The 14704-nt window shown below is 39.0% G+C and overlaps 1 protein-coding gene across 3 annotated transcripts; it reads right to left on the bottom strand.

Moving 5' to 3' along the window:
• Positions 1 to 1065: 1065 nt before the first annotated feature.
• On the bottom strand, positions 1066 to 14130 carry LOC149836805 (uncharacterized). Of its 3 annotated transcripts, XR_016432062.1 has the most exons (4): positions 13232 to 14130; positions 2243 to 2274; positions 2049 to 2129; positions 1066 to 1266 (listed from the first exon to the last, which is right to left on the bottom strand). XR_016432062.1 is itself a non-coding variant. In XM_090007129.1 (2 exons), the coding sequence occupies exon 1, from the start codon at positions 14016 to 14018 to the stop codon at positions 13278 to 13280; it is 741 nt and encodes a 246-aa protein (XP_089863255.1). In that variant the 5' UTR covers positions 14019 to 14130; the 3' UTR covers positions 7141 to 7632; positions 13232 to 13277. The 3 variants fall into 3 exon arrangements, 1 of the variants encoding a protein (XP_089863255.1); XR_016432061.1 differs by lacking the exon at positions 1066 to 1266 and having other exon boundaries at positions 1936 to 2129; XM_090007129.1 differs by lacking the exons at positions 1066 to 1266; positions 2049 to 2129; positions 2243 to 2274 and adding an exon at positions 7141 to 7632.
• Between the last annotated feature and the right edge of the window lie 574 nt (positions 14131 to 14704).

The following is a 14704-nucleotide window of genomic DNA, read 5'->3' as shown; positions in this document are numbered from 1 at the left end:
GTTCAAAACCAATAGGGGAGCCTTTTGTTGCAAGACCAAAGCTGATTGTACTTTTCGTTGGAGAAGGGGAAGATCTCAAGGGTTTTGCCAGTTAGAGGCATTTCAATATGCAATAGTCAATTGGAGTAGGGAGGTTTTTCTTTGACCTAGCCCTAAGAAAAAAGTGAAAATTTACTCGTACTCTCATCCCATTCTCTTGAACAAGGATCCAATAATGAGACCCTCCTGTTCTTTTGGTTTGAAATGTTTATTGTAACCTTTTCAATTCTGTATTACCAGTTTTAGGGGACGTTTTGGAAGCAAGAAAGATGTAGAAAAAGTGATGCAAAATTGTAAACAATGATGACTAGGATCTGATAAGTCCTTGTGTCGATAATAGTAGAAGGCTCAAGTCTTTTCTTGTTTGGATAATCCAAGGAAAAACCCCAATCACCGACCGCACCTTGGTTGGCCTCTAGTTGGTAAAACCTTTAAAGTCCCCCTGCCCACCAAGTTGTACACCCAGCTTCGACCTTGTGGTAAGGACCCCACCCATAGGTTTAAAACTTGTGACGTCCCATCAACTTGATGGCATTCACAAGTCGCCCTTACCAGCGAAGTCTTTGTGGGCAGAAGGCTCAAGTCTTTCCACCATGACTAATTAAGAAACTACATCCAATGTCATGAGCTTGACCAATAACCCAATTATCGTGATATGGTACAAAGCAAGCACGCTAGACGTCAATTAAGTCATCTACAAAAAAATTTCCTAACACCAAGGTAGAACCCTAGAAATGTAGGGAACTACATTTGCTCTTGATGGCAGCAGAAGAGGTTGCATCTTGTGTAGCAGGTCAACATTTTCCTTCTACTAGCCCAATACAAAATAAAAAGAGTCACTACAAGGATGTAGGTCAATAGCGGTGAGATATTTCATTGTTACTGCTCTATTTGCGCTATAGGCTTATAACAACAAGAATTCTTATCAGGTCACCAAAAAAAGACATTTATAGCTCATTGTTGAAGTATAAGCCAACACCAGCAATGAATCTCAACGGCATTGGCTTTATCAATAGCGTTGTGACAATCTTTAATGACGAGATTGTTTTAACAGGAATATATGACAAACGATGAGATCTTTGTCTCCTTGTTACAATGGAGAGATCCCTATCTCACTGTTATAGGCTATAATGAAGATAATTAACTTATTGTTATAGGCTATAACGGCAAGACAGGGATCTCCCCTGTAACAGCCTGACATGGATCTTGCCCTTATAAGTTATAAACCTACAAAAAAATAAAAAAGAAATGAATGACATAAAGAGAACTATTAAGCTTATCATGTCAAAGATGATATTTTTAAAGTTGTTAGAAGTAAACCTATCAAGGTTGACTGACATGAGTGAAGTCCATGAAGATGCATATAACTGAGAGCATTCAATCATTTTGAACGAACCTCATGTCAAGTCATTAGCTTGACAAAAGCATACAATAAAATCACTTTCCAATTTAAACATGACTAAATGGCAAAACTAATGCAAAAGACTTTAAACTCCGAAATTACTAGCAAAACACAAAGTCCATAGGCTAAAAGCTGAACTTATGAATCCCAGGAAAAAATGAGACAACCGGTAGTATTTTGCTATGAGAAAACAAAAAGCAACAAGCAAGCTCAAGTGAAAAGGTTTAGTAAAGTGCACAACATTAGTCCTGAAAATAAAACTTGCATTGTTTTATAAGGCAATATAGAACAGATGTATAAATAAGTATTATGTTAAAGAAATAAGTGTTCAACTAACAATCATATTCAACTTTAGTCTGGATTTGAGCGAAACCAGATCTGGTTTAAACAAAATCATATCACATCCAAGTCTAATGGAGAAACAACTTTGAAGCAGTTGTTTCCAGCACAAGATATGGATAAAGAGCAAAGAGTTTCGAACAGACACCTTTGAGTAAGCAACAATAATAATTCAGATATTAGAAATTCATGAGCCAAAAAACCAAGCAAAAACCAGAAAAAGCATACGATTGTGTATGAATTCACAAAAAAAGGAAAGAGAATATACATAGAAGAGACTCATAATGCCAGTCGTTGTGCAGGTAGTGAGTGAATTTCTTATCGCAGTGGTAATCCTTGTACAAGGTATCTGAAAAGAGAAGAAGATTAGAAAAAAAACTCGGCCCACAAAACAAAAACAAAATGTGAGCCCTTTCAACAAAAAAATGAAAATGAACAAAAAATCAAAAGAGGGGATTTTACCTCAATGTTCAGAGGAGTCTCCCACAGTCGACCTTGCAATAAAAACAAAAACAGTAAAACATCTCAACCCAAAAATCAACATAAAACAGGGATTTTACCTCTACATTCATAGGAGACTCCTGCAGTTGACCTTGAAAGATAAAAAAAGGATGCATATGGAGACTCCCAATTCGTTGCTATTCAGAAATGTAACAGGATCTCCAAACCAAATACACATTCCATGTGGTGAAGGATGTCAAAGAAAACAAAATAGGAAAATCATCCCCAGTAACTCTATGAGTCTCACCGCAACATCCCATCCTTCAACATCAATTAAAAAATTGCAACTTATAAAATTCACATTTCACTTGATTTCATTCCTCGCACCCTCCTCGATGTCAAGAAAAAAAGGAACACATTTTTCCAGAGTTCCTTAACAAATCAATCAGGCTTCTTGATCCCTTGAATCCAAAAAAATCTCAACTATTTTTCATGCATTCTCTTTAATTAAACATATAAAAAAAGGAAAGTTTTTCTGGGATTCGATAGCACAATCAGTTAGGCCTCTTCATCACCTTAATCCGCAATATGCTAATGATTTTTTTTAATACAATTTCTCTAATTGCAAAAAGAATGAAACCAGAAAAGCATCGATCAAATCGCAAGATCAACATATAAAAATCAAAAGAAAGAAAGAAATTCCATAGTTGACCATGAAAATGAATACAAAGACATGCAACCGACTCAACTAGAAAAAATTAGGGTTTCCGACAACATAATTGTCTTCGTTATAGATTAAAACTCTATAACGGTGAGAGTTAAATCTCGTTGTTTTTTATCTATAATGATGAGCTTCTCTAGCCGTTAGATATTGTTGTTAAAGAACAATAATTGCGATATATCTCGCCTAAAGGTGAGACGTGTTTTTTGTGCTTTGAGACACGTTTTTAATTGCACTCTATAACGATGACATAATTGTCGCCATTATAGACTAAAGCTCTATAATGACGAGAGCTAAATCTTGTTGTTAGTGATCTATAACGGCAAACTTCTCTGGCAGTTAGATATTGTCGTTAAAGATAAAAAACAGTAATATATTTTGCCTTAAAGTGAGGCATGCTTTTTGTGCCTTGAAGCATATTTTTAACAGCACTGACATCACTCTATAACAGCAAGATGTGTGCAGAGGCAAGACATTCCAAGGGATATCCAGCTCACCGTTATTGATAAAGTTAATAACGACAAGATTCATGGCCATAGTAGACTAATAGCAGCGAGATTCATGGCTCGTTGTTATTAATGAAGCTAATAACGATGACAAAAATCACGTCGTTATTGCTTGATCAATAGCAACAAGATTTTTTCTCGCTGAAAAAGAGTTGCCGCTATTGACCATCATCCTTGTAGTGAGTATAGCTTACAAGGGCTCTACCTTAGTAGTGTGACCTCAGATTCCAAGATTGAGAAATAAGCTACTTACCTTGATCTTATGTATTAAAATAAAGTTAAAGTAAAAATATATGGAAATTAAAAAATAAATCAACACATAAATTAAAAAAAAATAACCAAAGCCTCAATCAATCAAATATCCAACAAAACCCACATAGCAATGATTTTTTTTTGGATAATCTAAGAAAAAAAAAACACTCATCACTAAATGCACATCGGATGTCCTTCGATCGGTAAAACATTTAAGGTCTCCTCTGCCCACTAGGGAATACGCCCAGCTTCGACATTGCAACAAAGAGCACCATCTGAGGGTTTCAAACATGTGATGTCCTGTCAACTTGATGACATACACAAGTCGCCCCTACCAGATGAGCAGAGCCCTTGTATGCCCACATAGCAACTATTTATAAGCAAATAAATAAACCCCAATCCTTCTCACGGATCTTTGGATAAGATTCAAACATGAAAAAGAATCCAACAAATAAAATCGATTCAAAAATCAAAACGCTAAGGATCCATTTGAATCCTGGATCCAAATTCTACCGCCCTTGCTTCTTCTTCGTCTTCTTCTTTCGATCTTTGTTATTCATCATGAACGGGTCTGGCTTTGGCTTCGATTTCACCGGTGCATCACTTATTGTCTAAGAGCAAACGTAGCTTGTCACCTGACATGGGATGACCATGGTTTGGAACCCATGAGGGAGTCCCTTGCCACAAAGTCCAAGTTGAGTGCATTCTCCAGTGATTATGGGGGACCTCAAGGGTGTTACCAACAAAATGTCTGCCAAACATACAATCAGAAGGGTTTTTTTCCCTTGGCCCAGCCTACAAAAGAGAAAAAAACATATTGTAGTTGCTTTGGCCATGTTTGAATTCCTAGGTTCCCAAATCCAATCTAGCAAATGTGAGAATTGAGGGAAATTTTTGGCCCAAACCTCTTTGGGACAAACAAATGTGAAAATGCATACTAAAAAGTACCTCAGATCCTTAAAAAGAGGAGATATGAGATATATCATTTAACTACCTCATATCTAAGCGTGGGGTTTAAGCAACATCAATGCCTACCCACTCATGCCTCAAGTCCTCATATGAGAGGCAAGGTAATCAAACACATACAACAGTGTTATCATTGCAAAATTTTACTTTTGCAAGTCAAACTGACCTTTGAAAAAGATTTTGAAAATAACTTACATCTGTTTTAAAATACGAAAAAATTCTGTAAAATGGGACTCGCCTGACAGTACGAGGTTCAACCGTTCCTGGCACCGTAATCAAGAGTAATCGAACCAAGGATCAATCCAGTGCTTTGCTTTGCTCAACTTGTCTAAATCGTTGTTTTATTCCTAAATGCACAAAGAATCAGGCATGTGCTATGAATTTTTAAAAGATGCAGATTGAAAACATCATATATGCTTCAAAATATTTGAAAATTCTTAGAAAAAAGAACACTTTGAAAATCGTGAATCCCATTAGAAAACATTTCTGAAGAAAAGGAAAATCGATTTCTGAAGAAATCTTAATGTTTTTAGAAAGTCAATTTTTGAGAAAATTCAAATAACTTTGAGAAAATCGATTTTTCTGATATAGGATTTTGAATTGATCAAAAGAAGGAGTGTGTGGCCCTGTAAAATCTTTTCATGATGCAGTCTAAACCATGGTTGTCAGTTGAGGCGGGAGCGAGAAGCGATATAGGAAGCGGGAGCGGGAAGCGAGGTACTTTCAAAATTTTAGGAAGCAGGAAGTGTGGGACCACTTAGGAGCGAATCGGGAATCGTCTCGAAAGCGACCTAGAAAGCGAACCGGAAGTGACCTAGGAAGCGAGGGGGAAGCGAAAAAAATAAAAATACAAAAAATTGAAAAAATAGGGAAACGTGAAGGGAAGCGTGCTTCCCATTAAAGGGAAGCGTGTTTCCCATTAAAGTGAAGCATGATTCCCATTTAAAAAGGGCGCTTCCTCGCGCATTTCAAAAGTGCGACGTTTTGCACTTCTGAAGCGCTTCCGGTAACTCTGGTCTAAACCTAGATGATGTATGAATGCAATTTGAGAGAATATTTATGAAGAAATTTTGAGAAATCTTTTGTAAAAGAATTTATATGTCTTATAGAATTTAGATGAAATACATTCTCTACATATCCCTGACTATGACCACGAATATGTATTGAATACATCTCATTTGATTCTAACAGGAAAAATATTTAGAAAAACTTTCGAATATACAATGATTTCTGAAAGTGCCTAAGAGTGTAGGTCAGTTGTGGTTTAAAAGAAGATGATAAATCTGGATATTGTTCGTATTTTGACTATGGCCACAAATACGAACTCAATCGAGTTTATTAACTTCTTAGAAGTTAGTGCACATGTCATTCGTGTAGACTATTGTGGAATGCATGTTAATTATTGTATGTTATACATGTTAGAAAGATTATTTTGTGATAGCATATCTATGTGATAAACTGTTAATGGCATGCATTGTGGTAAGATTGTGTTGAGACTTAAGTCCAATTTTTATTTTATTCATGTTGTATGAATGAATATATTGAGATTAACATGCATAACCCCTTAAATTTTGAAAATGACGACATGTGGTAAGGGCTACCTGGTTTGCGGCCAGAGTGCAGCCATCATGAAGAGTGAGCCACCGGTAATTTAACGATGTGAAGACCTTATATTATTGCGTGCTTATTATGAGATAAGTGTGAGTCCTAATGTCATCCTGAGATTGAAGAATGAGATCTGTCGTAATCATTTCACGATATCACTCCTGAGAAAACGAGTAAAATACGAGTTTGAGAATGTAGGTCTATGTGTTGAACTTAGCCTATGACTTAGGGTTACACTTACACAATGGTTGAAAACCATCATAGTTAGGATGTAACATGAACTATACCGAGATTCAGATTCAGATTGAGCCTAACCTCTCGGCTAACTACTGGCGGGGTCCTTTTTTTTGTTTCACTGTAGTGCCTAGTGGTCCCGAGACCACTGAGAGTGTATGGTTCTTTGTCTGGCCAACATGTAGAATTGGGGTGTTCTACGCGAGTTGCTATGCCTATAGACGGCTATGACCGGTATAGCCGACCTAGGAGTAGTGTGGTGTGATAGAGTGTATTGAGGGGTAATTAAAATATACAAACTTATGTAGTGAATCAAAAACTAAATTCAGACTAGGGGCTTAGAGCCCACTAGTTTAAGTGTTATTTGCTTATAATTATTTCTTACTGTGTTGTAGACTCACCATCGTGTTTAATTACAACTGTAGGTTCCAGGCACACTATCACAGACAGGACTTGATCGACTACTTCTTCGACATAGCACTTGGTAGTTTTTACTTTATTGTCATTAAACATTTATGTAATTGTTATCTTCTTTTGTTATAAATGATGAACAATGCAAAGAAAGTAAGTTATTAAAAGATAATAAAAAAAAATTTAACCATGTTTTCTTTGTGTGAACTCTGTATACTTTTCCTTTGGAAAGTAATATCAACCAAACTCGCACTCCCGAAGTCCCAGATCGAGGTGTTACATTTTCATTCAAGTATATGTCTACTAATGCTTATGTTTTCCATTTTCTTCTTAATTGTTAGAGTTGTGAATCTTGTTTATTTTTTATAGGCATCTCTTTTGAGATGCCATTGATGTCAAATAATTTGTAGACCGTTGAAATCTTTTCCAAGCATTCATCTCGTGGATAATTGACTGTCTTGTTTTTTCTTGCTTCTTTCTTTCTCTTTCATTTTGTAATTTCAGTTTCCTGTATTCCCTTTTCTACAACAAAATGCATTTTTGATGTTTGAACTCCTACTTGTGATTCATACCCAATAGTAATTGATGCTCAGCAGAAGTTTTTCATGAGCAGAATAATGTGCTCATAAAGTTATGCAGATTCAATACATGTAATCTCAGTTTAATTGTCTTGTGCAGCTCTTTGAGATGCCCCCACTTTGGTTGCCTGATCAAACCTGCCAAAATGAAGCTATTATGAACTAAAACAAGTCTGTACATATATGAACAGATTTTCTAGAAGTTACTAAACATTTCAGAACCCCTTTTTTCTATTTTTAAATGTCAAACTTGATATCATGCACTTGAAAGTTAGTAAATGATGTTGAAAATGCAGATTAGTTTGAGTCAGTGACAAACAATAATTTTGCAATTTTGAATGCAAAATATTAAAGGGAAAGAAAAAATTTGACTCCCAAATTCAAAAAAAGCAATTTAGAAAATATGATGGAGAATATGAAATATTTTAATTTTTAAACAATAAAAACTAAAATTTTGATAATTTAGTGTTAAAAAAAAGGCATTTTATTAGTGCATATTTTGTTTTATTAGCAATATTGCAGGAGAAAAACCAGGGTTACCGGAAGCGCCTAGCTAAAAGGGGAAGCGCGCTTCCCCGAAGCGCACTTCGGAAGCGCGCTTCCCCGAAGCGCGCTTCGGAAGCGCGGAACGTCGCGCTTCCGAAGCGTGGGGGGAAGCGTCTCCCTTTTTTGGGAAGCGCGCTTCCCTTTAATGGGGGACGCGCTTCCCTTTAATGGGAAGCGCGCTTCCCCCTCGCTTCCCCCACGCTTCCCCTGTTTTTTTCAATTTTTTTGTATTTTTTGTTTTTTGTTTTTGTTTTTTTCGCTTCCCCCTCGCTTCCGAGACGCTTCCGAGACGCTTCCGAGACGCTTCCTAGGTCGCTTCCGAGACACTTCCCGAATCGCTCCTAAGTGGTCCCACGCTTCCCCGCTTCCTAAAATTTTGAAAGTGCCTCGCTTCCCGCTCCCGCTTCCCGTATCGCTTCCCGCTCCCGCTTCCTCAACTGGCAACCATGAGAAAAACTACCATTTTGTTAGCACTTGATACAGGAGAAAAAAATTTCCATGCTCAAACAAACAAGCAAAAAAAATTTCTTGTACTATTTTTCTCATTCTACACAAACAAGCAAAAAATTTTCTAAAAGAAAAACTTATCATATCAAAACTTCTCATAGGCAATTTTTTTTTCCTGCTAGAGTTTTTCTTGCTTCCAATCATGCCTTAGATATTTCATTATGAAATGGTGGTGAAGGAACAAAGATGCATATCTGTCTAAGTGTGATTTCCTAGGCTTAAGAAATTACAAGTTATTAACACATTTGCTTTGCTCTCTGATTCTTGAACTTTCTCAGTTATATGTGATTGTTTTTTGTATGACGAGAAACCCTTGCCGAAAAGAGGAAAACCTTGGGTGAGGCCCCACAACTACTTTGCCTTACATGGCCCACCTTTGAAAGCTACGGACACACCCATGCACCAATGGTGTTTGATCTGGTGCCTTCATTTCGGCACCCTCACAACTATCCCGCTGGCCACATGGGCTACTCCGGTGGTGGTCAGCTATATGTGATTGTTGATCATAATGACAGAATAAGCAACACAAACATGAAAAGGTGTAATCTATGGTACTGAAATCTCAACTGTAAAAGTTAAGAGTAAGACCAACAATCACAGGCTGATGAATCACAACTATGACTGGCCACCGCCAGCGGTCGGCTTGCCTAGTGCCCCCTGACAACCGCCTACCGGTGGTGGCAGAAAGCGTGGGGTGGCAAACAACCATTGATATGGGAAGGGTGGGGTCTTGACCGGTGCTGGGTTGAAGAAGAGGGGAAGGTAGTGGAGGCCATGCGGTTGGGTCATCGGATACAGGGAGAGGGACATTGAGGTTGGAGAGAGAGAGAGATTTGATCCAAAGCACTTACATAGTTTGATTGTGGATGATCGAATGGCCTTGGGTTATTTGTAGAATTTGGACCGTCAACAAAGTTGCAAAAATCGTTGAAGGCAACAACGGAGATGCCTCTATTGCCGGTGCCGGAATCCCAAAAGATGGCACTGGAGCTGCTCAGGAGGCGGAGGTTTGCGTTAGTGGAGAAGTCGAGGGGAGCGTCGGTGTCAACGACAACCACTGAATTTTTTTTCACTCTATTATTCTCATGCTACACAAACAAGCAAAATTTTTTCATTTGGAAAAGTTATCATATCAAAACTTTTCATAGGCAAACTTTTCTTTAACTATGAGAATTTTTCTTGCTTCTAAACGTTCCTTTAAAGGGTCAAGTCACAAGTCGGGCTGGGAAACGAGAAAAGCCATTGATGCTCAACTCATGCCCGGTTCGTAAAGAGCTCATTCGGACTTGGAGAAAAGCTTTGACAAGCCAAACATGAACAGGTGCTCAACTAAGGTTGGCACATGCAGACTCATTGATTGGTAAACAATATCTACGCTACTTGACAATGTAGCGTAGATCAAATGGTTAAAGTACTCGGCTTGTAAGTAATAGGTTTAGAGTTGAAATTCTCTTGCTTCTAGCTTTGAAATAATGTATTTGATTTATAAAAGATCCAGTTTGACCTAGGCTCAATAGGTGTAGAATTCAAGTTCTATCGTTTCCAGCTTTGTAACAATGTACTTTTCTGTGGACAAACCAGCTTGTGCTCGGGCTCATCATGAGTGACAGCTCGGCTCTCCACAAGCATGACCCAAGCTTGAACACCTTAAGCTCGGCTCACTTACCAAACCATAGTAAAAAATGGCTCCGGAAGGTGCTGAAGACGTATCTAATGAGTTGAAGAGGTGGTTGAAATTTTTTGTCTTTCATTTTCCTAACTTCCTAACTCCCTCCAATTCTTATTCCCGAATATAACATGAAATGGATTCAACATTTCCATTAGGAGAGTTGGGAGATGGGTAGTCCATCCAACATGAAAGAGGTCCTCCTAGACAGTACTTGAATCAATAGAAAAAAATCCCATCAAGAAGAATGAACCATCGATTCAAGCCTACCACTTTGGGGTGGCCGTCCCCTGAAGAGAGACTAAGGCTCTGTTTGGGAGCCTGGATATGCAGACAATAGTTATTCTTACCTGCTAACAGCTACAATCATCATCAATCATATCTATAGTTATTGTTCCAGTAGATGATGGAGCAAGCAAACTAGTAACAGCATAGACAAATTGGCAATTGTTACCACTCTTTGATCAAACCCAACTTTTCATGGCAGAAACAATGGATTCTCACTAGGGGCTCCACTTTCCATAATCCATAGGACCTTTTTTTCTCGTCCACCCTCTTTCCCTTGGACCTTCATGGCACATGTATTCTCAAGCCTTTCTTTGGAGCCGTCAAAATGGGGTTTTGCCTGGTAGCTATACCTAGGCCGGGCATTCCCCTTAACAAAAGACGGGCTCTAGTACCAGGATAGGGAACCAGGCATTGTGATCAACCCCTTCAAAAACGTCTAACAAAGACCCAAGCCCATGAAAGATTCTCTAGCACTATAAGATAACAGCAGGTATTCATAATGCTACTGACAAGGAAAGGTAAGTGTAATAATTCCAGATGATTGTTGCTTTTTCTACAAAAATCTAGTCTATTGCAGCGCAAGGAATTGATCCAAAATCACTATAAACGAGGACAAGAAATGGATGTGTTCCCAGTGAGCACTTCTCTCTTCCTTCTCCCTAACATCAACAAAAGAAAAACTCCTTTTTAAGAAAAAAAATGTAGAGACTTGCCAAGCCCGTAGCACTAACATGTAAGAAAATGTTGAAATGATTAGAAGTCAAAAGCTTAAGAATTGTTATATATCCATGCATGTAAATAAACATGACACAACTAAATCACCATCATAATTGTTATAGTAACACGATGGAAAGGATGGGAACGCCCACGGTAAAACATATGAAATATCACCTTCAAAGATATGCTTGATATTCTGACAAAATGAATCACTTCAATCATCTCACAGGTTGTCTCCAATTGAATCCAAAGAAAGAGTACATTTAAAAAAGCTTATCTACCATTACTGAAAATGTTGTCAGAAAGAATATATGCAGAAGCGAACATTTAGACTGTCAAACCTTACATCTAGAATAAAAGGTCAGACAGAAGGGTGATTAACAAAAAACAACAAATGGCAGAAGAAAATCAAAATCACTACTGAATCGATCAATCCCTATGAAGGAAATAAACTCATAATCATCAAAAAAAACTTTTTTTTTTTGCCAGAAAACGTCATTGGTACCAGGAATCAACCAGTTTAAAGTATCACCTTCCCCCTCATCATTTTAACTTCATTGACCATTTCATGATAGTTTTAGCTTAACAGCCATAATTTCAAAGATGAATACGCCACTATTTCCAACAATCAATCAATCGCTTTACAAGGCAAACATCTAACCATTAGAACCAATGACAAGGAATAAGGAACAGCATGGTGGTACCAAGCGCAAAGCTGCTGTTGGATTAGCTGATTGTGCAAATGCTTATGCAGACCGGAAGGTAAAGAATTGCATGTATCAAATCTTGGTTGTCGGGATTAATGGAGCAAAGCACTGCCATAACTTTGACCAAGTTTGAAGAGGTTAGGATGCTTGGTCATTCTTGAAAGAGGTGCAGACAATAAATTAGCAGCTAGTTCAAGAATTAAGAGGGTCAAGGCAAGACAACAAATCAATGGAGTGCCACTATCTTATTCATCAGAAATGTGGTGTTATAGCACTGATCGAGCCCACACCTCGTGCACAAAGCAAAGAATGTAAAGTATGTGAAAAAATTAAGAGAGGGAAGATAAATCATAAGAAATTCTTATGCCGTTACGACATGAATATGATGGTGAGAAGTGCAATTCTCCATAGAACATCTTCACCCTCGCTGGTGCAACAAAGTGTTGGCTGAGTTGATGGTAGAAGAAACTAAACAACAATTTGGAATAGACGTTAAAATTTTTACACCTGTGACATATAATGACGGTAATGACCATTAAAATTCTCCTTGCAGTAACTGTGATTAAAAAATTAATAGTATGATAATTAGATATTAAAAATGTTTTTCTCAATGGGGATCTTAAAGAAGAGGTTTATATGCAATTGCCTCCGGGTGTGAGGAGTAAGAATGAAAAGCTCAAGCAAGCAGAAGTTTAGGATCACTTGGTTTTCATCATAGTCATCATGATCCAGCCTTGTTTGTTTATGTTACATGTTAATACGTTGTGGATGTGTTGTCCTGTTGCTTCCTGTACGTGACATAATTATTTCAAAATAAGCAATTAAAATGAACTTAAAATTGATATTAAGAGATCATGAATAGATCGAGGAACCAAAACCATAAGCAGAGATGAAATTAAAGTCTCAACTGGAGAAATCATAACCGGAAACCACGACACTGAAGCCAGAGCACCAGCGTTCAAAAGAAAGAGAAACAAATGAATATAACCATGATTCTGAATGAAAACCAAATTTGGGTTCTTTTATAATAATCCTGAATGACATAAAATAAAGCGGCAGGAAGACGTTATCAAAGCTCATTAACCACTCCATTAATTTACATGATACAGAAGTCACTTCGACTGATTATCGTAGATCTACAAGCAAAAATGTTCTCAAAAGGAAAACAATAAAACATGGAAATCCAACCCCGTTGTGAGCAATCCATTGTATTATCACGCATGCTAATAGCAACCGAATTCATCAAACCTGCTCAACGATCATTAATTGAACAAAGAAAGAGATGCAGAGGGAAGAAATCACGCACAAAATTGCAGATGAAGAGGAAGAGGACGATCAATCGGACCAATCGATCACGATCTCTTCCTGAGAATGTATACATCGGTTTCTTCGTAGGCGTAATCCGGGTGCAGATGCTCGTGAGGGACCTTCTCGACGGCAAAGTAGGCGCCGCAGAGCTCCCAGAACTTGCGGTGCGCTTCGGGCGATCGGAGCTGATAGCCGAGCAGGACGACGGTGCCGGGGCCGGCGGCGGCGTCCATGGTGGAGAGGAGGGGCTCGACGGTCTCCTCGAGGTAGACGACATCGGTGGCGATGACGAAGTCGAAAGGGGGTTTTAGGGCTTGGATCTGGGCCTTGTTGTTCCAGTAAAGCTGGGCGATCTTGGGCTTGACAGGAGGGGGCAGGAGGGAAGGAGGGCGAGAGGAGAAGGAAGAGAGGTTGCGTTTGAGGTTTCGCTTGAGGGCGGGGATGACGGGGGCGATGTCGGTGAGGAGGACGTCGAGGCCGAGGAGGGCAAGGCCCATGCCAGCGACGCCGCAGCCGGCACCGAGCTCGAGGGCGCGCTTATTGCGGAAGGAGAGCAGCTGGGCGTAAGGGTTGGGGGAGGCGCCGGGAAGAGCGGAGAGCCACCGGTCGACGAACTTGACGAGGACGAGGGAGCAAGGCCAGACGGAGGTGCCGACGTGCATCGACCCGTTGTCCTGCTCTATCGTCAGCAGGTGGCCTGCGCCTGCGCCTGCGCCTGCGCCTGCGCCTGCGCCGGCGCCAGCGCCCACCCTCAGCTCCACCACCGGCGAGTCCGTGAACTTCATCCTCGTTGGTAGACGGTCGACGATGCTTCGTCTTTCTCGTTTCCTTTCTGTACCGGTTGGGACCTGGGCTGAAGGTTGAAACTTGAGGAACTTGTATGGAATCAGGAACTTGGATGAAGTGAAGTGAATTCTTTGAATTGGATTTCTCAAAGACTATTTTTTTTTTTTTTGCAATTCTTTTTCTTGAATTAGAATCGGATTCCGATGTCTTTGGTTCGTATCAATTATGAAGAATGGAATCTGACACTAGTTTCCATTTTCTATATGAGTGAGCCGTATTATGATATTATTTGGATTTAACTTTGGTGATATAGCTTCTCAAAAAAAATTCCCAGTTGATTTTTTCACAGCTTCTTTGTTCAAAAAAAAAAAATCACAACATTTCTTTCTCATCGAAGGCCAAAGCGATCTTAGTCACTTGAAAAGTTAAACACATCTACTTGATTGTTAATATCTTCCTTGATTGAACTCCCTAGTCCCTAGTTGGTTCTTTATCTCTACTAATTCATGTGGATGATTAGCAATCGATCCATTTGGTCCACCCAACTCATTGTTAGTGTGTCGACCACCGACAACTAGGCTATTGGCGTCTGGGCTGAGGTTTTCTCTTGTTTGGAACGGTTGGAAAAAATGTACTTTTTTCTTTCCTGCTTTTACTTTTCCTACTATTTTCTCACTTTCAAACG

The sequence above is a fragment of the Nuphar pumila genome, chromosome 5, assembly GCF_984573655.1.
Source record: "Nuphar pumila chromosome 5, dmNupPumi1.hap1.1, whole genome shotgun sequence".
NCBI classification, from domain to species: Eukaryota; Viridiplantae; Streptophyta; class Magnoliopsida; order Nymphaeales; family Nymphaeaceae; genus Nuphar; species Nuphar pumila.
This window is presented reverse-complemented; position numbering and strand designations above follow the sequence as displayed.